The sequence below is a fragment of the Acipenser ruthenus genome, chromosome 15 (assembly GCF_902713425.1).
Source record: "Acipenser ruthenus chromosome 15, fAciRut3.2 maternal haplotype, whole genome shotgun sequence".
NCBI classification, from domain to species: domain Eukaryota; kingdom Metazoa; phylum Chordata; class Actinopteri; order Acipenseriformes; family Acipenseridae; genus Acipenser; species Acipenser ruthenus.
In genome coordinates, this window is record NC_081203.1 from 27924921 (window position 1) to 27948195 (window position 23275).

Genomic DNA, 23275 nt, shown 5'->3' on the forward strand with positions numbered 1-23275 from the left:
AAAGTGACTTATTGACACATGCTGTATATATTTGCCACTGATTATTTAATGCAGTAAGTGTTTTGCAGACCTATGCAGTTGTTATATTAAGGACAATCAAGTCCATTCACTTAAAGAAAATCCTATTTTTTAATCACTCTTCAGCAAATATTTAGAGCAGTGGCATATGTGCTTTAAGCTGCTGAACATGTACATCAAGCAGCAATCACCATGGCAACTGTAGTAGAGGGCCTTTTTGTGTTGATGTACAGTACATAAATATTCAGTAAAACTCTCTCCCATTGGCTAAGCAAATTCATTAGAGGCTTAGCTGGAAAAACTCATTACTCACACCGGTCTCTCACAATCTTAACAGCTTGTCCTCAGGGATTAGTGATGAAATGGGAAGCACTGAAATGGAAAAAAACATAGCAACCGAGGAGGGCCTGTGTAGTCAATAAATCAAGGTCACAGAATGGATCTGTATGAAAAATGAACAGGATTCACAGAGAGGAGGAAAGCGAAAAAATAAAAAATAAATACTGAAGGAATTTTAATTTGGTGCCTTAATGATCACTCATCATTTGCTGCATTGGCTAACTTTTCTTCCTGGTTAATGAGGGACACCAACCATGCAATAGGAAGATGATGAGATTCCAAAATGAAGGATATGGTGTTTGAGTTCATGTTTTATGGTGCCTGTTTTTTAGGGGAACAAAAACTGATAAGATTTGGAAGTTGGCAAGTCTGTTTATTTGGGGTTTTGTGTCTTGCTTTTTGCTCCCACTGCATACAGAAAATTTTAGTTTTTTCAATTTGGGTCATTTCTTCGCACAAGGTCTGCCACTTAGGCGGGTTGGCATTGAATCACATCAGTGGAAGAGTATGGTGATGAAACACTTAGCTGGCAACACTATACCTGATCTGTAGATAAACAGAAGGCATCATAATTCAGGCCAGCATTTCCAAAAAGTCATTTTATCAGATGCAATGATATGCAATTGATGCAATTGAATGGTGTTTGGCAGGACTGTGTATTTACTCCTGGTTAAACTGTTAAATGTATTTTGGACAAAAATACCTGGTCCACAAAGTAACTTGCATGACTCCCATGTATAAAGCTGTTATTGTTTGTCCCTGTCTGCTCCCATTATCTGGGATTCCCATTAACTACTGGACAGAGACAGTATGTTGGGGCAAAGAAATAAAGGAGCAGGATGAAAATACACTTCCCTGGCTAGGAAAATATATTGCATTGCAAGGCAGTATTATTTGCCATCACAATGTCAGATTTAAAATAGAAATGGACTTGATTTATAAGTAATGGATTTGGCTGGGCGACACTAGTGCCCATGACACATGGATCACATGTGCAAAGAGGATGTAGACCTCAACTTCCTATCAAGTGGAGGTTTGTCCTTGTCCACATAGTAAAGCCAACATTCATTTTGTCAGCCTTTGTTTACAGAAACCTGACTGGGTTACATAACTTTAATATCATCCACAGTGACATTTACTAACATAAAATAAGTATGGAAGTAGCTGAAGGTCACCTATATCCCTTCGTAACAGTAAAAAGAGGTTAATGTTCAATGCAAAAATCAATTTGTTTTGGCTGCTTTGTTTCTGCTGCAGATTTAAAGTGAGGAAAATGCCTCCCAGCTTAGCCTATGGAATTGGATGTTTCCTGTAGCCTAGCTGGGCTGAATGTGTTCCATTCAATGGCTTAAAATGATATCCCCCATGCTTGATCCAGCGAAGGGACTGACTCGTACTGTAAATAGGCAGAAATCTGTTAATAAGGTCCTTAAAATGACTGCTTCTTGCTAGTTTCAATATTTAACATAATGCAGTTAGCAGACTAATTAGTCAAAAGGTGCGATATCCCTAATGGGAGACCTGATTTTAGACTGGAGATTGTATTATTATTATATATAACAGTATTTTGAAATGTCTTCTCATTGCTGTAAGCTAGAGATATGATAAATGTTGATGCAGCTGTGTGACAGATTTAATTTCCTGCCACCAGTTTCTATTGACAGATTTGGTGGGTGTTTGAACTGAAGCTATGACCGGCAATGCAGCCCCTCTGCTATCTAGTCTGCTATGCTTAATGCTGTTAATGGTTACCTGATATTCATGGAGGTGGGTCTTAGGTGATCATTTTTTTTGTACTAAGTCCACAAAAACAATTCCTTACCTCACCTGGTTTGGATAACATGTCCTTCACCACTCACTCCATTTCACCCTCTGAGTTTTTATATTGTTTTGGCCTCCTGTCCATGCACATGGCTCATGATGAGTTTCTTCAGAACAATATCCAAGCTGAAGATCTAGATGCTGGGAATATGATGAACAAAAGAGCAATATGAAACACAGTAGAGGAGTCATACTACATAACCCAGAGTTACAGTGCTTTGTACTCTGAGTCTGAAGTCTTCAAAATATGGTTCATGCTTAGCTTCTGGCATTTGGTCCGAGGATGTTATCTCAACCTGGCAGAAACAGTTTCATCCAGTCAGGTAAATAAACGCGTGAGCATTTCACCATGAATGTGGAGGTGCACAATTACACCCCTGTTGTGGTTGTGTCATCACTCTGGTTTCTGTTCCTCATACCGAGGACTAATTGAAAGGAACTCTGAAGATACATTGAGGTACAGTATTGTCTTGTAAGATGTATGACAAGCATGCGTGACTCAGGTGTGCCATGAAAGTCTGTGAAATGATTGTAGGCATTAACCCTTTCATCCACACAGCTGTTTTACTAAATTATTCTAATCCAAACACATGGCTTGGCTGCGCATAAGAAATGCATTCTTTTATGTGCTTTTAAAAAAAACAAAACATCATTAAAATAAATATTAACCACCATTCCCAAGAATAGTGCTGGTTTAGCTGTCTGTACCTGATGTTGTCTGAAGTCCCAGTCCTCAGCATTTTCTACAGTGATTATTTACAGACTTATTTAACGATTCCAGTGTATTTTATAATTTAATTGTTGTTAGTAGCAGTCTGTTCTTATTACATTTACCTCGCCTTCTCTGATCAGTGGCTATGACAAGCCAAACTCCACTGATCTCAGCCAAGAGGCCAAGAAGCGATACACTTTATCCATTGCTATAAATGTAAGTCTGAAAGCTAGATTTTTCTAGTGTTTAGTATTAACTCACCTTGAAACATCTGCCTTTCTATAATGGATGAGCCAAATCTGCTCACAATAGAGGATAAGGCTTCTGTCAGAACAGACTAAACCCATTACATGTAAGTATGCATATCAGCAACTGAAAGCAAACCATTTAAAATAGTTTTGACTAAGTTCACAGCATAATAGGGTACAATGCAATACTGTGCTCTAGGGCTCAGTGGTTCTGATTTTAATTCTACATTTGCCATTTGTATTTACTACCAAGCTTATCATTTGTCTACAGCTTTGTCTGAGGAAATTTAAAGCAGATTAGCAGATCTGTAATTTGGGTTCTGCTAACTGGTTAGACATTGTGTGGTGCTTTAAGCAAGTAACGTATTCGCTCGAGTAAAAATCGACCTCGTGTAAAAGTTGAGCCCCCCATTGTGAGGGCGAAATTTGGGTATAAATTAAAAAAAAAAAAAAAAATCATTTGTTATTGAAACAGATGGTAAGTTTAGTGAAACAGAAAAAAAAATAACTGAAATCGAAACTGTTGTTAGAGTGCACTTCAGGCGTTTGTTTTCCTAAATATATGTATTTAGATATCCCGACGGCGTTTGAGCGGCAGATTTGCAAAAATAACAATTATCTAAGCACTTCTACCTAGAACCGCCAGACACATCATTTTGACGCGTATTACAATACAATACATTTTTTTAGTTTGAGTTTTTTTTGTATAGTCTACAAGAGTATTATTTTAGTATACAATCGCCACCCCAGCTTCCTACCTAGCCCACACAGTAGTATGTATTTCAGTGGAATGTGGGAGGTGATGTGGTCTGGCTGTAATTCAGTGAAACTGCATTTGTGTTTTACATGACAGCTCCTGGATGTAAACAAACCTGGAATTAATTTTATATATATATATATATATATATATATATATATATATATATATATATATATATATATATATATATATATATATATATAGACAATGTTAAGGAATAATTTTCGCCAAATCTTGGGATGTTTGCGTTTTGATTTGAGATAAATTAGAAGCATTTGCTCTGGCAACGAGGGCAACAAGGATTTGCCCACAACAATGTCAATGGACGTGCGCTATTTCCACAGCAGCACTTGCTGCAGGGTCACACAGTAAAAATCAGCCCTTAGCCTATAGCCAGCTATATAAGTTCCCAGAAATTAGAAGTAGTTACTGTGCCAAATATAAGAATATCTAAAATATTGAAGTACAGAAGGATTGATTGACAGAGAAAAAAACACGTAACTTGAACTATTTGCTTAACACAAGAAAAACTATTTGCACTCCATCCAATAAGGACATGAAATCAAGCTTGCAAAAAACAAGTCCCTCCCAGCAGATGTGTAGGTGCGTGGCTAGGTACAGACAGGGATTGTCGTAACCACACAACGGCCGTGGCTTTTGCAGACATTAAAGGTTTGCTGACAAGGTTTTTTTTTTTTTTTTTTTTTACTGTATTAGTCGACCCCCCCCAACTTCAGGATTGTGTTTTGGGGTTAAATTTCTAGACTTATACATGAACAAATATGGTATGTTGCAGAAATAGCATGGAGTGGAAAATGCTGAATTAGGTCTGGTGACTGGTAAGGAATTTCACAGCAACCTCAGTTATGTACTGTACAGGATTTGAGTGCACCTGGTCTGTGGGCTGAGCCGAGTGCATTGCTCAAGAATTAAGGAGTAGAGACAGATTCTGTTCAGTGGAATTTATTTTTATGTACCTCTGATGCCACTGCAAGGCTAAGTGTGTTTCTACAATTGAATACTTGTCAGTGCTTGTGACTCCAGCAAATTAAACTACTTTAAGTTTGCAGCCAGTGATTCTATGCAGTCCATTTATATTCCGAATAGAAGGAATCTATCTATGCAGCAGAGCTGGATAATATTTTTATAAATAATAGTTTTATAAACTCTACTTTGTTTGAGGTTTGACTGCTAATGCAACTGCTAGTGTAAACAGGTTTTCCTCCATGGTAACTTGGATCACCTACAAACTCAGTTGTGTCTTGATAACTCCTGTAATATTAAAGTCTTATTGGAATAGTAGAGTTATGTTGCCAACAGAGGAAAATAATACATATAATCTCACAAAATCTCACATACAGCATTCATTACCATTTGCTTAATCTAAGCAATAAATAGAAACCAAAAGGCTAATACAGCTGTTGTACAATAATGTACTGTACTGATTTTTCTTTTGGCATCTAATAGATTGAAGTATTGCCCCAGGGGATATAAAAGAATTACTGATATGCTGGGTTTGTTAACACTGATGCAGCTTCGTCTGTCTCAAATTACTCATAACTGTATTAGATAAGGGGTTTTATTTTTCAACTATTACAATTGCATTAATCCAGTATCGTGTATCCCTTGTATTGACATGTTTATTCTTGTATTACGCCATCTTCAAATACAAGACAAACATGACAACCCTACTGTTAGAATGTCAAGTATTTAGATTGTCTTTGATTTTGGTAAAGGAATGATTAATCTTCTTCGACTGTGTAAGGCACTCTACTGAAATATTAGGGTATTATTTTTGATAGTGGACTGCATAGGTGATTCTCACATAAATTGAATCTTGATGGGGAAAGTAGTGAAGGGCTTCACATCATTTAAAGTATCCTATGGGAGGCCCAGAGTTCAGAGAGTGTGTGATGGTGGGTGTACAAGATGTTCTCCCTTACTCTATCTAGATGACCGTTTTAAACTCAACATTTGACAATACAATCTGTACTGACCTATGCTTTTCTGACATTCTATATAGTATAACCTCAAGGCATCTTTGCGGAAAGGATTCAAAGCTTTCTTTTAAGAGGGGACCAGAAAGGAATGTTAATGTGAAAGTCTTCCTTTATTCTCTTTGCTTGATTTTTCTGCAAGATGACATTCTGCTATTTCCACTCTCATCATGCACCCCTGCCCCCTCCTCCTATATAAAAGTATGCTGTAAAATGTACAGGCATGAAAAAAGCATGTTTTACATGGCTCCTTCAACTGAGCACATTCTCCAATCTGGAATTTCTCCAGTCATGGCAGGTCTATGGAAACCTGAAACATTTATCACTCGTAGGTCCACGCCCTGCTGAGTTTGGTGCTCCACAATGCAACGTAATACACTCGGCAACGCAGCAATATGACTGACTTATTGGTGCCTTTAACCCTCCCAACTTATTGTAAGATGAAACCGAGCAAGATCAAGTGAAACAGAGACATGCCACCAAAAGGTAAAGAGGCAGTTTGACGGATTGTGTTTATAGTTTATAGTTAAAAAACTAAGAAGAAATATTCTGATTCAGTAGACTTAACTACCACTTTGTGTGCCCTTGCTTTTACATTTCTGGGTGCATTGGAGATCAATCCCATTTTATAATGGAAAGCTTTGTTAGAAATAACAGCTGTTTTAACCTTGAACACTGGAGTGTGCACACAATGGACAATGGAGCCACAGGTAAATAACAGTACAGTTTAAAAATTATGATTAGGCGCAGAAGGTGTCAGTACCATAGTTCTTCTGACCAAAGAACTGTACCATGAAACTACTTACAGGTTTAACAAAAACAGTTTTAATATTTTATGTTCTGAAACTTAATTATTTATTGAACGCATAGCATGTAAATGCCCAGGATAGGAACTGAAGGATATAGATTTCTTTTTAAAACCAGATAAGAGGTATGGCTGTTTTGGGGGCCAGTGCTAGAAATGTGTTTGCAGATGACTGGGATCTCTGACTTTTTTACAGATCAGTGCCCTCCCAGAGACCCCAGAGTCCCACTTTACTTAGTTTGACTGGTTACATGTTCAGTATCAGGAGTGATGTTGGTGAGTTTCAGCCGAAGATCACCACACCTGATAATGCTGATACGATTTCTTTGCTTTGACAAAATTGTGCATCACTTGACTGAAACCTTGTTCCACTAAGTATGAGGTAGGAAAGGAAATCACCAGGAGCTTCATCTTCCATAATGCCTGATATCGATGACCATATTCAGGCCACATAACATTGAAGCGGTACCAATTGAATGTGGCTCTGGCTTTGACATTATTTTGAAGGTCCACTGTATTTTCCTGCAAATCAGGATCACATTTCTTGCCTGTTATGGAAAATGGCTACACTATTCAGGAATATTGAGCATGCAAAGGTCTTGGAAACAAATCAGCATGTCTTCTTTCATTTGAATGATGTGATTGACGTATGTGAGAATGTGATCATCACTAAGTGAATTGGAGACCTGAAAAAGTAACAATGTTAGCCCACTAGTTTTAATAACTGATAGACTGTAATAAATAGTCATAGATTTCGGATGTCCTCTTTCAAAAAACTCGGACTTATTTTTTCATTTCATTTTGTAAGGTACCCTATTGTTAGCCAGTACCCTATTGTACACCAGTAATAGTTCACATTTTATTGATTCTTTAAGCAGGTGACAGCATGTTCAATTGTACCAGACTTTCATGTCTATCCAGATGCATTTCATTCTTTAGACTGGCTGGCAAGCCCCAGCTGTCATCATTATCATATTAACAAACCATACATTTTAGATGGCAGAGATTATGACGAGAGAGCAACGTGCATGGATACACATTGGGGCGTTTCCAGAGTGCGGCATGCTGATATTGAGGCAGGCTCAGTAGGCAGTCCTGTTTGGGGATGACATTGACACACTACTGTACATCTACATACAGCAGCTGTTGGAGCTGCTGCTCTCTGTTTGAATTGTAAAACCAGGATCCTAAGAACAACTACTTTGATTTGACCCTGACTTCCTCATACAGCCCTCTCAAGAAGTTTGAACACAAGCAAGCTTAGTGTACTGTCCTCACAAACTCCCTATATACTGTCTTCGGTGGTACCTACAGTCACCCTCCCTCCATCCTGCTGTTGTGTTGGTGGGTGGAGTATGTCCAAGATCTCCCCAGGCAAGATTTAACCTTGTGGCTGCACTGAAGTGAGTATGCTACCTACAGATCTGACTGTTTCCCAAAGTGAAGCAAAATACTGCCTGGTAAAAGCTAACCGATCATGATTTTATTCTCTGCTGAGGAGCCAATGGGGAATTTGTGGTCAACGTGGCCTTTCATTTGCGGTCAGGAAAGAGCAGGCACTTTGTAGTCCAATTGATTCTATTGTTCTTTGGGATTTGTTCAGAAGGAAACAGCTGCCTGCACTTTTATCCAGTCCTGCACATGGTACAAATAAAGAACAAGGTACTGTACCATTGATATGGGCTACTTGCCAACTCATTTCAGACTGACAATAAAAATTCAGCTGTAGGAATGTTGTTTGAAGCTACACGAATGTGAAAGAAACTGAGAAGAGACACGGGCAGAAAATAAGGAGAAAAGTAAAGCAGCTTTTGGAATTATTGTGTACATTATCGAAACTGCATTTCCAGAATAACAAAGCAGACACAAGATGTTTGCTTTTGCATAGGAAGGATCAACATAAAGGAATAATCCTAGTTCCATGCCATGAGCTGATGACTCCTTCAGTCATCTACAGCTGTTTATATTAAATTAACGGAAATTAGTAAAGGTCTGTTACTGTGTGCCGTCATCTGACCAAAATGACATTGTGAACGTAATCAGGAAATGGAGACTCACCAATGCATGCAAGTGCTGTACTGATACTGGGGATAATATTAGAAAAGAGGCAAACGAGGACCACAGTTAGCCTAAAGCGGAGACTGTATGTAAAATACTGCTGCTGATAACTGGAATAGATGATTACAGTATATTCAGCATGGGACTTGCTTGTGTTTGTTCTGCTTAATTATGTCTATTGAATATTCTGAATGGAAAGTGCAGGCTGCTTTTTAAGGAAATGCCCCTCATTATTACAGCAGTGATGTAAAATACAAACCGGTGCAGATTGACTGTATTGTTTGACATATTTATATGGTATCTGAAGGTGAGATCAGTAGTGTTCAGTTGTCTGGAAATCCCAAGTAATATGCATTGGCAGATACTTTAGTTATAGCAGGTCTTATCTCATCAGTCAGTGTATTATGACTCGAGTGATTGTTATTTGAATAATCTGCATGGGATGCAGAGATGGTGCATCTCTCACCTTAAACATACATAAACAAAATGCTTGCACTGCAAATACCTGTATTTAAGTTGTCATTTATTTGAATGCAATTCCTTAAATGTACATTATTTTCTGGATCAGCCTTATTGTAGACATTGGTTTTTAGAAGAGTACCTCCAGAATCTCAAATGAACTGGTATCTTAAGAGCTCTGGAACACAACGATAAAGGAAAAGCAGACGCTCTGACAGAATGGCGATTGTAATCAGCAGCCCTCACAAGATCTGAAGAGAAGTACACTGCACTGTACTGTAGCTTGTATGAGCAGAAAGCGTACAGAACGTGGTGGAGCTGAGGGTATCTAGATGTTTCAAGCTAAACCAAGATATGCCTGTGACTCATGCAGGGCGTAGCCATGACAGTAAATCAGTTAGGAGAACCAGAGGGTTGTGACAGACCCATCAGAAATGCTAGGAAGTTGTTTTCAGGTCATTCACTAAAGAAAAAAAACAGTAATTCCACAGGAATGCAGAACAGCAGAGACATGTACAGTACATTACAATTAGAGAGTTTCAGTCAATGATACACATTTCTTTGGTAGGTCAAACCTTTAGAATGCATTTCTGCTGATATATCTGTCATAAGTTAAAGCTTTTTGTATACATCCAGAACATCTACTCTTCCAAAAGCAGGAATGCCTTAATTTACTCCAGGCATTTTAGCATTTTTTGTACTTCCCTGCAGTGATGTGCTTTTGGTGGGGTATGTTGTAAATATTAGATTTGTGTTAATGACTTGTGTTACTAATTCCGCTTGGCAGAATATAGAAAGGACGGATGAGTTTTGACTCTGTAAAAGCCTCTGGAAGCATCTGGTCTCCTAGCTTATCTCCATCCTGCCTGAAACATGAGACAGACAACAGGGGGGACACCAGATGGCTTCCATCTCCATTTAACTCCTAAGTTGCTAGACTTTTTGTCTCTGAAATGCTTACCACTTTATTTCAGGAAAAACAGATTTTCTGACAAAAACAAAGAAAATAATCATTAAGGTTAACATCTTGCATAAGTAATGAATAATAGATAGATAGATATAGATATAGATATAGATATAGATATAGATATAGATATATTCATTAGTTATGCAAGAAAAAGCCACAAAAACAGGAATGGATTAGGGTTTTCATGTAGTAGCTTTTTGAATTTGACATTTGTCATTGTGATTCTACTTGTAGTAAGTGAATGCAAGAGTTCATGTCAAAGGGATAACATCTGCAGGTCTGAAGGAAGCTACCACCCAGTCCGGGGCAATGTATTACTACAGCGAGTCGAGGCTCTGAGGATGTGGAATGTGCTGCCAGGCTGTACTGCACTACTTTGACTTTAGTTCTGCAGGGCAGGGCAGGGCTGTGTGGGTAACCATGTACCTGCTGTGTAGTTGATAAAAATATGTTTACCCCTGTTGTAAGGGAAATCACCTGTCCTCATTAGAAATATGATACAGTATGTTTTGGAGTGAGGTTCGTAAGAATTCATGTTATGACTTGCAACCTCCCTGTTTTGTGTCCACACATATCTTGTCATAAGCCGGGTTCAGCCTGAATTTTGTCTGATATTTTGTTTATCAGGTCAGACAGCAGTCAGTTAGTGCTGTTTTTACAGGGAATGCAAAATTTGAGAATTATTTCCTAAAAGTACAAGCTGAAGCTTTGTTGGCACTTTTTGCAACCCATCCCTGATCATTGACATTTCCCAATTTACTATCAACATGTATTTTAGAGCTTTTGAGAGTCACGTAAAGATACCGATTTATTTGTGTTAGTATTAACTGGATCTAGCTTTTTAAGGTGTCCTCATTTCAGAATGATTCAACCAGGAGATAACATCTTTTTGTCAGTCAGAGGTTTGGGGCTACTTGAGGTGTCACTTTTATGATTCGGCAGACACTCCAAGATTCCAAAATGCCACTTTTGCAGATGGTGTCTTTTTTGTTTCAACCAATCATTTGTTGGCATTATAATAAGGATAAAGAATAGTTTCTTCTTTTTACCATAAAATACGACAGGACTTTACTTTGGATTTATGTACAGTACTGTACTATGGCTGCATTGGTTGCTGGAGGAAAATGTATAAACAACCCTAAAGTTTTACATAATTTTGACGTCAAACTGACAACTCGCCTTCGATCCACAGACTCGGAGAGGCAAAGCTCAGCCTTGCAAATCAAGTGCAGGATGCAGATACGGGATCAATGCCGGCAGAGCAAATCAATTGCAGCCTTTGCTACATTTAAACTGTTTACTAATTTCTTAGCATTATATCTGTGAGGAAATCCACAGCAATTTTATTTTCAAAGACTGCAATGAGAAGAAGCTGGGATCAAAATGGAGCATCCACAGAGTAATATAGGCCTTTGGACAAAAGAAGAAAAGAAATTAGGATATTTGAATGGCCACATTTTCCTTTTGCGGCAGTGAGTGTACTGTGCTGCATTTCACCAGTTATATTGAAAACTGGGCTAATATGTTCAGACTGGATGGTGCATCAGCACAGTATTTGTGCGTGACAGAAGCTGATTGGCGGACAGCAGTCTTGTCCTCGTATTATAGCCGTAAGGCACAGTTATTCAAAGCATGAGTCAAGAGAAGGACGTCTGTGGGTTATTTGTGTAATTTGTGTGGGTTGATCTGGACATCTAGTCCCTTTGCACTGGTGTGTTTTATTGTTGTACATAATGCTACACAATTGTAAGAGTACTTGATGTTTTACAATATCCTTTTGTGTTGACTACTTTGATATCATTCTACATAATGTAATTAGTATAAGATATCATTTAATACAGTTATTGGGTTCGGTGTTCCCAGGTAACAATATTAAATGGCTTTTGACAACGTTTCATTGACAATAATATTTTACCAGGGTGGCTTTTTTATTATTATTAATTGAGAGGTATTTTCATTTTCCTAGCAATCTTAAGCTGGTTTCGTTCTCCCATGGTACTTTTTGAGAAGACGAGTTAAAATAGTGTCCTCGGAGATCATTGTTTAATGCATGAACATGAAAGACTTGCTGTGTAGGTGAGCTTATGAAAGGTTTAATGGACTTGGGGCCAAAATACAACCGCTCTCATATGACAGCTTAAACTAGAGTACCATATAATGTGAATGAATTGCACTCAAACCATTTTTCTCAAAGGTTGTTCAAATACGTACCTGCAAGTTGAAATCTATTTATGAATGTGTGATAACACTGTGTCACTGGTATCATCAGATAGTAATTTATTTTGCTGCTGCTGTATATTACCGGCAGGTCTGTGTTATGAGGAGCAACCTTAGCAGATGCCTTTCATTAAATATTAAAATCACTACTTAAACAGACAGAGAATACATGCTTAAAACAAAAACAAATGAGTGGTCCTATCCGTCATGCACCCTTTGTAAAAGCTTTTTGTCTACTTCCCTGGAAAAGCTGTACAGTTGCAGTAATACAAAAAGTGCAAACACTGAGCTGAACAAAACAAAGTGCGTTAAGGTTGTTAACCCTTTAGGTTCTGAACTATTTTTGCCTGTTTTTTTTTTTTTTTTACTGTTGTTAGATATGTGGCTTTGACTATTTAACTGTAACAGTTACAGGTACATATCATACATGAAATGAATGTGCACACACTAGGCTTTTATAAAAAAAAGAGATGCCTTTTAGAAAAAAAACATTATTTATTGTTTGTAAAAAATATTTTAGCATGGCAAGCTCAAATCTGATGGTGTACGATGAAAGTTCAACATGTAGGGAACATGGAAAAATATGAACAAATTGGATAATAAATAAAGGAATTATGGCACATATACAAAAGGGATCAACAACAACAACAAAACTGATTCAGAAAAATGTGCAAAAGAAAACAAAAAGAAACAAAAACCCATTCAAATGATTTGTCCCAGGCACCCTGATCATGTGGCACAAGATGGGTCTGTTCACTGTGGCTTGAATGGCCAGCAAGGTGGCGACCAGGGCAACATAACCCTAAACAGCTCTGGTCTCGTGCATCTGATCCAAAATAGTTCCTTGTGCCTTCAATGTTGCCATTTCTCTTATTTTGTAAAGATTTTGTGGCCTTGCAAAATTCTTTTTAGTAGCAGATTTTCTTTTTTTTTTCTTTTTTTTTTTAGAGAATATTTTAAACAAGAATTCCATATTACAGTGTAACATTCTTTTTGTAAGTGAACAGGAGATGAAAATCTTAGGAAATACTACACCTTTACCCTAGATTTATGAAAGGATGGATGACTAGTGGTACAGACTAGAGAAATGAGTGTGATATTTGAAAATGTTTGTATTTTTATATTCCTCCAGGAATCAGTAGTTGAAGCTTGTACCTGAAGGATTCGTGCCATGGCCCCGCGGAAGAGAAGCGGACGGGGGATCTCCTTCATCTTCTGCTGCTTCAGAGGAAGCGACCATCCTGAGATCACCTACCGCCTCCGCAATGACAGCAACTTCGCCCTGCAGACCATGGAGCCGGCACTTCCCATGCCTCACTCGGAGGAGCTGGATGCCATGTTCTCCGAGCTTGTGGTAGGTACAGCCAACAATGCAACCTTCAACCTTTTTTATTTTTTTTTGTATCCAAGGCAGTGTGTGTTTTAATGGATGCATTATAACCTTTAAACTCCATATGACCAGTGTAAAAAAAAAAAAAAAAAAAAATGATAATAAAGTCACTTGGCCACTGCAGCAGGGAAACTGTTTGCTGAAAATCTGGCACAGGAAAATTATGTTAATGGTATCCCAAGGAGAGTGGATGTCTCCCTAGTTATACATTTTGGATATATAGATTGTTAATGTATTATCACTCAAAGGCTTTGGATAACTTGACTGATGATCATTAATATTTAATAACTTATGCAGCTTTAAATTTATTTTACAGCTACTCACACTAAACTGTAAAAAATAAGTTCTGATTCAGAACAGATATTACTTATTCCATAGAATGGCTCACCATCCACTCTGGATGTTACAGCAACAGCTACTGTACAGTATTAGTTTGTTTGATCTGGTGGTTGTTCCTATATGCTGCTTGTTGTTGTTATATCAATTCTGCAAAGATTACTAAATTGGGTCCCAGCAGACGGCTAATTTAGTATTTGACATATGTATGTATATACAGGAATACCAATGAAGCCTTCATATAAATACTAGTGATACATTTGATAATTATTAGATGTTTGTTTTTTTAAACTGTGCAGCTGGCATATATTTGAAATATGTCAATATAATATTGCCAATAAGATAATTAAAAATCTACGTTGTTGCAAGAGGCAGCTGTAATTAAGTCCTTTTCCAAACCCTTGCACAGTAATTGCAACAATCCCATTTGCGGCATTGCTGTTAACTTCATTTGAACACCTTGAATCAATTAAAACTGTCCAATTAAAATGCACGATAGGCACTTCACAGGTGTTGAAGGGGCTGATTTGGGAGCGGCAAAGACGAACACACGCTGTCCTCCTAAGCATGTGCCGTAAGCTTACAGGCAAGCCCGCAGGGACTGGACAGTCTACAGGGGGCGCTGGTGCGCGGTGAGCCGAGGACACCCTGGCCGACCTAAGCCCTTTTTTTGGTTCAGTTCGCTGATATTCCACATGCTTGCATAAACTGGCTAGTTATACAGTCACACCCTCTGACTTTGTGAATCTTTGAGTTTTATTGCCAAGAAAGACTTGAGCCATGAGTCGACCACAGATGGTATTCCCCTGCAGTAGAAAGCAGAGCAAACCGATAGCCAGTAAAGCAGTCGGCATGGAATTAAAATAATTAAATCTAATTATTGCTGCCTCAGGATCCACAAGGACATGCAGATGAATAGCCTATCTCAGTCTAAGTGTATATTAAATAGTCCCAGTTATCTCCAAGCTTTTTATAACCAGATATAGACCATCCAGTATTAAGTGGCTGTACCAGTGGCCATCAACTCTTTCTGAAAAAAAGCAATTTCACATTTAATGGCTCTGTTTTAATGTTCTAAACGGTGAGAGAGCCTAATACTGAAGCACTAAAATGTATAAGACTGATTTTTGTTCAAGACCTGATGTCACTATGTTTGTATTATATGTTTTAATGTTAGTACAGAGTCCAGTAAATCACCATACGGAGGAAATTGTTTAGATCATTAAAATAGAATTAAAAAATTAATAATTTATCGTGTTCCTGTTTTCAATATCCTGGTACTGTAAAAAGGAATACATTGGAGCACAGTTATTTTAGCAATTTCTGTTGTAACCAAGGCATTTATATTCTACTTCATAAACAGGAGAAAGGATGTCTATGGCTCCTGTAGGAAATTAAATCTTAGGAAATGGGAAGAAACCCTCCCACAGAGGAGGAGAGGCTCTGAGTAACAATGTACTAAAAACATCTCCTATTCAATGTCCTGGAACCATTCCTTCATTTTTTACAGTATTAAATTTGAATTTCTCCATTATTCATTCTCTGGTCAATGACCATGTTTTTGTGTAATGGTGTGCTTTAATATTAAGCATTAATATTAAAATAGCAGATTTGGTAGCTTTCTGTCTTCTGTTTGCCAAAGCTTTTGTTTAAAAAAAATAAATAAAAGTTTGTTTGTTAAACATTCAACCTTTGTGGCAATTAAAAATAACAAGTGTGCCAAAAAAGATCACGTGGAGCCTGTACCCCTCCAGAAAGGATGTGGCATTTTATCTGAGCCATTGTTTATTTAAAGAAAATGATGAAATGCTTACATTTTGTGCAGAACAATGATAGAAAAGTTAGAATGATATAAAACACATAAGCTTTGAGAACCTTTGCACACTGTTATTACTAAACTAAGAAGTGGTTAAAGCTAATATTTGACTAGGGCCTGTTGGTTAAATAAGGATGGTGGCTTTTGGGCTAAGTGACAACTTCTCATTATCACCAGGGTTATTATTTCGTAACAGTCTAACAATTCACAGTGCAGGAGCTTGTGTTGAAAAGCCTTTCTGATGAGGTCACCAAATCAAAGCAATTGAGTTTCTCCCTTCTTGTTTTATTAGAAACAGTGGGCTTTGTTATTATAACCCTTTGGTGCCTTGGTTTCTTAGGCAGTATACACACAATTATTAAAAACATGTTCAAATAATAATCTAGTGCCTAATATGTCCCAGCAAGCAGTTGGGGATTTCGCTTTTACAAGAAGTTTGATGTCTTTCTCACCCACTGGTGGATTAGAACCAGCGTTGGATAGGGATAACTTGAATTGTCTTATGTTATACCAAGTACTCATTCACAACCTTGTCCACAAATGGACAGAAGACCACTGGTTTGACCTACCCTACAAGCTCCAGCTCAGTCAAAAGGGGTGGAGTCTTGAGTGATGACCAGCCTGGGAGGCTGGGTCTCAATGTGTGTGTGAAAATGTGGCTCATCCTATAGGCTATAACATCACAACCCTCTGTTGAACCTTACACTGCTTGAGTTTTCTGTCAAGACCACCTCATCTTTTCTGTCTGCTTGTGTTTAGAGTGACTTGCGTTATTGACTGTCGGTGTACTCAAGTAATGGGTGCTGCCTAATGTATGCTGTCAAAATCCTAGTAGTTTTTGGGTGAAGTGACTGGGAATGCACTGTAGTTTGGAATGTTGTTTTTGGATGAGCAGAAACAGGTTAAATGACTGTTTGCAGTCAATCGCTGAAGGAGTCAACTTTTGATTTTTTGTGTGTGCTTCTGTGGTGTTATCTTTCCAAGTAGCCAGTTAGAAAGAATCGGGAGGTCCACAGGAAGCCAAGTGTAAAGAAAACCAATTAAGTTCCTCATGATGCTGTTATATAAGCAAACATCCATCGTAATGCAGTACGTATTTATAACACTGGAAGGCATTTTCTGGCTGCTGTTTTGTTTTACATTTAAGATTGCCAGATATGGTTTACCTTCACACCAAACTCTGTACTGTCCTCGTATACTTGGAACTCCTACACTTACCGTACATTGTGGTTTTTGAGGACTATCATATTTGTTCAGAAAATTAACATAAAAAAGAGCAAAAAGCTGTTTAAAAATGGAGACTACACTGACAATGCAGAAATGATAAATGAAAGTAGAATTAGTAGATAAAAGAATACATTAATACTGACCCCCCCCCCCCCCCCCCCCCATGCAGGTTGGTAAAGATGTCATGCAGATATCAATGGTGTTCTTGCAGCAACATCAACAGCAAACCTTGGGGATGTAGTGTGGAGAGGATGCAGAGTCCCTGACAGAACAGGTTAGCCCAAGATAGTCCCTGTGACAGAGAGGAAGGAGATCATCTGATCAGAAACTTGCATGGATGTGGTCTGATTTATAGAGCTTCCTTTTTCAGCGCTGTGTATGCACAGTGGTGATAGATCTGTCTGCACAATCCAAATGGGAAACCAGTACTTTTGTTTGCTTAAAGAACTTCAAACATTTACTACTGTACTGTTTTTTTTTTTTTTATTAGTTTGTCATTAGAAACATTTACCTGAGAAACCTGTCCATTCTTTGATTCTTGGATACATTTTTCTTTTCAGTTTTAAATGCAGAATGGTTATTACTGTAGGAGGAGGAAACAGGGACAGTGTTTTGGAGCATTTATTCTTTGTTCAATTAATTTTATATGCTGCTGGTGACTTGATGCAATTACTGACAAGGAGCTAAGCAAATACTTACCAGTAACAGGAACAGAGCAGCGAAACAAGGTTGAATGCAAACCTGCAGTTTCCAGTGTTCGCCTATCTCCTGTATAAATGAAAAGCAGCCCCTATGGGAGGCCCAGAAAGGGACATGTCTGGATAGCATCAGTCTAAAGGCAGTAAAGCAAGAAAGTGTTTGGCCTGTGCACAGATTCCATTATACTGGCATGCAAATTTGCTGCATGAGCAAGGTGCCTTCAAAGTGCTTGTCTTTATTAGCCCGATGTTTGAAGTTTTTTTTCTACCTATTAGTCAAGTAGTACAAAGGTGTTTTGTTGGTTTTAATTTGGTAGTGGTGCTGGTAGAGGAATAAAGAAGGTAGTTGTAGTTACTTTACACATGAAAGTAATACATTTGCACCCAACCATCTGGTCTGGATTTCACTAGACAGGCTGCCAAGGAATGTGGTGTCGGTTATGTAACAATGCAGGTAATAATTTAACAATCTAAGATGCCAGTCAAACTGGGTGTAGGTAAGGCACAGGGAAAAAAAATGGATTGTCCTCATCCATTGACAATATTCTACATTGTTTGGATGACATGGATGTGATTTGTGCATCTGAAAGTGTGTTCTTGTGTTCAGTAGTGCTGGATGGAATGCTTACCAAATTTGTAGGCTATATAATTTCTCAAGACTTAATCTGCAGTAATCTCCTTTACACATCTATTGTATACAGAGAACTTCAGAAATGTGGTATTACCCTTTCAGTGTTTTTTTCAGTGCTAAACAAGGTTTCATGTTATTTAAAGCCTATAACACTCTCTCTCTCTCTCTCTCTCTCTCTCTCTCTCTCTCTCTCTCTCTCTCTCTCTCTCTCTCTCTCTCTCTCTCTCATTTTACATATGTAGAGAAGGAGGATCAGTTGCATTAATTTAGCTTGTCCATGACTGTGTATGTCTGTCTCTGTATCAGCCTCTTTATCTGTCTTCTTGAGTCTGTGTATGTTTAATATTAATAACTTTCGAGCTGTGAATCTAAAAATATATAATATATTCTAATTAATTGCTATTCACAGTATTTAAGCCATTTAGGGCCTCATTTACAAAACGTTTACCATAAGTACTGTCCTATTTACTATTCCATTTCCGTGCGGAAAACCAGGATTTAGCGGATGCAAAATGAAAGGGGCAGAATAGCGCCGCCGCCCCATTTGCATTGAATTAATAAATCTGCCGACTGAATGCTGCCGCAAAGCGGAGAGTATAGGCGGCAGAAGCTGTGTACCGATTTGAAATGGCAGATGTTTAAGGTCCTGTATAGCCAGAACGTGTTAAGCCTGCCGCACACAGCCCCACTGTTCTGCCCAAATTACCGCCGCTTAGTAAATGATGCCCTTACAGTCTGTATTTTGTATGATCTTTTTCTCAGTTTATAATCTTATTTTTTGGTTTAGTCTGGATTCAAAAGTATTATTTGAGTCCGGCATGCTTGCGCTTTATATATAAAAGCCTGATTAGAGACTTTTCAGGTGCCAGACATTGTAAGAAAGGAAAGGCAATGATACACATCTGGGGAAAGCAGTGATCTGTGATGTATGGGGCACACAGCACAGTAGTTCAATATCCTGTCATATTCACTTAGTGCAGAACGGTGCCTGTTTCCTGTTTCTGTAATACCTTTGTGTTAAATCTAAAAATAGCATAGGGACTGTGGTTTGTTCGATAAAAAGGCCAATTTCATTCTTGAGACCAAGTTTCTACTTGTGTGTTTTTCCAGCTGTTTCAGAATACATGAGTTTTTAAAAATTCTCAATTACTTCTTGCTATTGACCCCTAATTGGTGTGCTATTCTACAGATACAGTAACACCTGTATTAACAGTCAGTAGTCATTAACAGTCATCTGCTATTACCAGCCAGGAAATCTCAGAAGATCTTTTGTTATTTTTCAATACAAGAGACTTAGAGACAACTTGATTAAGCAACCACCTGTCTCAAACTACTACAAATTCAAGTTTTGCTGTACATAATCTCTTGAACCTCTTCATGTGTTGCTGGTTTGTATGTAGGTGCTTGAATTACTTCAATACAATAATGCACTAGATGTAAGCAGAATTTTTTTCTGTATTCTGACACAAATAAATCTTTCAATTTTCTCTTTTGATAGGATGAACTCGACCTCTCGGACAAACACAGGGAGGCTATGTTTGCACTCCCCGCAGAGAAGAAATGGCAAATATACTGCAGCAAGAAGAAGGTAAGAAGTTATGCTTCAAATGTTTAAAAAAGGAGCTTTTACAGCTGTTTATCTGAGTTAGTCTGAATTGCATGCAATTCCCATTGTATCACCTCCTCTGGAGAATTTCACAACATATCTGCCTAGTTACTTACAATACCTGTTGAGAGAGTGATGGAGCAGCTGTGAGTGAACAAACAGCAATGGCCAGTCAGGGTTTGGTTGAGTGCCATGAGCAGGCCTCAGGCAGGTGCAGGATATCCTGAGTTTTCATGCTGCAAGGGGCACCACTTTAGGTTTCACTGTATCCACCTAACACTGGTTATAAAAATATCCCACCATTAGCATTTTGCATCTAAGGGGAAATTTCTATAAAACAGAGCCAAAGTTTTTAAAAAGTCACTTGAGCCAAATCTGCTTGGCCCAAGGCAGGTGTTTGTGCCAGTCAGTGTTGGTGGGGTATTTTCCACCTCCTTAACCTTTCCACCTTTTCCAAGAATAGGTATTCAAGTGTTCTGTTCTGCACCCTTTAACAACCCATGTAGTCCTTGTTTGAATTGAGCAAACCACATAGGATGCTGTCAAAGGTGTTTTCAATAGGAAATGCTTGCAGTTTTTATCAAGAAAGGTAATTCCCTATTCTTGTTCCAAACACAACACATTCCTTAGTTTTAAAGCGAGGTCCCTCCCGGGTCCCAGCCAAAAACCAGCATCTGTTAGCAATCTTTTTGGATTTGGAACTGACGGATTTTCTTGAAACAATGAACCGTTGGACCATGAAAGGCATTTGCTTTTTTTTTTTTTTTTGTATTGCAGTTTTTCAGAGCCTGGGAAATGGACGGAATGATGATTTGTTCTTTGTAACGCGTGTACAGAGTTGTTATCAACTCTGAAGGAATCTGAATGTAGTCATACTTTTGAATCTCTTGATAGTGTGAGACGTTTACATATGCAGTGTTAAAGGAATGTTAACACTGGCATTTTTTCAGATGATTACCTCATTTAATATGTTTCAAATATGAATATTAACCAGTGTTGTCCTTTTTACAACCTGTTCACTGCTGCATTGCTTTTAAACTCTGGTCACATCACTAATTCATACTTTGCTTTGAAAGGGTCTTTTATAGTTTGGCACACAGTTGTATTCTATGATTCTCTCAATAAAGTTCCGTTAGAGTTGATGTCCAGTGAACAATAACCACATTTGGTTTGCGTATGTCCCGTATGACGGGAATTAGAATGGATGTAAGGTTCCTGGAGATGTGCTTCTGTTTGCAACGCATGTATTCAAATGTTAGTATTAGTTTGGTTTTGGATTTATTAACAATTTTGTTTTTTAAAGAAAATACACATAGCTGGTTGGTTTCGGTTTAAGAAAGTCATAACCATAGCTCCCCTATTAGGTAGTACAGTACAGCACAGCATAGCATACTGTGTTAGCATATCAGTAGAATAAAGATTCTTCTGATTTACATTCTTCTTGCAACTTGGTTTCTTCTTCACCGAAGGAGCCTGGATAAGGACTCTCATCAAATAGTTTACCATGTAAAAAGACAGAAGCATTGTGTAAAGAGCAAAGCCACTGTCCTATAATTCTTTTTGAGTAAATATATTAAGAACTGTGTGTCTCGTATACAAAATCTCCCTATATTGTTTCCTGTGTCATGTATTTGGTGAGGTCACACTGAGTTAATGTATATCTGGCAGCAAGACAAGTATTCAACCATTGATTTGTAGCCAGGCAACAAAAGAAACAAATCATTTAGTTTTGCAGTGACACCTTTTCAGAAATGCAATCTCAATATTGTGAATGGACAAGCAATGGACTTGTGCCAACCCTCCTATAATACGTAATTGAAGACAGCTGCAGGATCAGCAGTTTATAGAGTAAGGAACTGACTGGTGGTAAAGGACAGTCAGTTGACATCATAGACCAGCTGGAAGAGGACTTGGATCCTGACCAGGCAATGCTATTTGCTGTGTTTAGGGGCAGATGACCCATAAACTTCTGCACTTTAGGAAAACTGTAAAATGAATTGTTTTAGATTCCATTACATGTAAACTTATGGAAACTATAATAAGATCCAAAATGGAAAATTACCTATATGGTAACAATATCCTGGGAGACAATCAGCATGGTTTTAGGAAAGGGAGATCGTGTCTAACTAACCTACTTGACTTTTTATGAGGATGCAACATTGAAAATGGATAATTGCAAAGCATACAACATGGTTTATTTAGATTTCCAGAAAGCTTTTGACAAAGTCCCGCATAAAAGATTAATTCTCAAACTGAATGCAGTAGTGATTCAAGGAAATACATGCACATGGATTAGGGAGTGGTTAACATCTAGAAAACAGAAAGTACTGATTAGAGGAGAAACCTCAAAATGGAGCGAGGTAACCAGTGGTGTACCACAGGGCTCAGTATTAGGTCCTCTGCTAATCCTAATCTACTTTAATTATTTAGATTCTGGTATAGTAAGCAAACTCGTTAAATTTGCAGACGACACAAAAATAGGAGGAGTGGCAAACACTGTTGCAGCAGCAAAGGTAATTCAAAATGATCTAGACAGCATTCAGAACTGGGCAGACACATGGCAAATGAAATTTAATAGAGAGAAGTGTAAAGTATAGCATGCAGGCAATAAAAATGTGCATTATAAATATCATATGGGAGATACTGAAATTGAAGAAGGGAACTATGAAAAAGACCTAGGAGTTTATGTTGACTCAGAAATGTCTTCATCTAGACAATGTGGGGAAGCTATAAAAAAGGCCAACAAGATGCTTGGATATATTGTGAGAAGTGTTGAATTTAAATCAAGGGAAGTAATGTTAAAACTCTACAATGCTTTAGTAAGACCTCACCTAGAATATTGTGTTCAGTTCTGGTCACCTCGTTACAAAAAGGATATTGCTGCTCTAGAAAGAGTGCAAAGAAGAGCAACCAAAATTATCCCGGGTTTAAAAGGCATGTCGTATTCAGACAGGCTAAAAGAATTGAATCTATTCAGTCTTGAACAAAGAAGACTACGTGGCGATCTGATTCAAACATTCAAAACCCTAAAAGGTATAGACAATGTCGACCCAGGGGACGACTTTGACCTGAAAAAAGAAACAAGGACCAGGGGTCACAAATGGAGATTAGATAAAGGGGCATTCAGAACAGAAAATAGGAGGCACTTTTTTACACAGAGAATTGTGAGG

General features: G+C 38.0%; 1 protein-coding gene across 5 annotated transcripts in view; it reads left to right on the top strand.

Annotated features, from left to right (window-relative positions):
* Window positions 1–23275, top strand: part of LOC131697603 (disheveled-associated activator of morphogenesis 1-like) — an 80435-nt gene that overhangs the window by 20542 nt on the left and 36618 nt on the right. For all 5 annotated transcript variants that reach the window (XM_058987701.1, XM_058987705.1, XM_058987703.1 and 2 more), the window contains exons 2-3: window positions 13534–13755; window positions 19998–20087. In XM_058987701.1, coding sequence (XP_058843684.1) covers window positions 13573–13755; window positions 19998–20087 — 273 coding nt within the window. In that variant the 5' untranslated portion in view covers window positions 13534–13572. The remainder of the gene's footprint in view (window positions 1–13533; window positions 13756–19997; window positions 20088–23275) is intronic.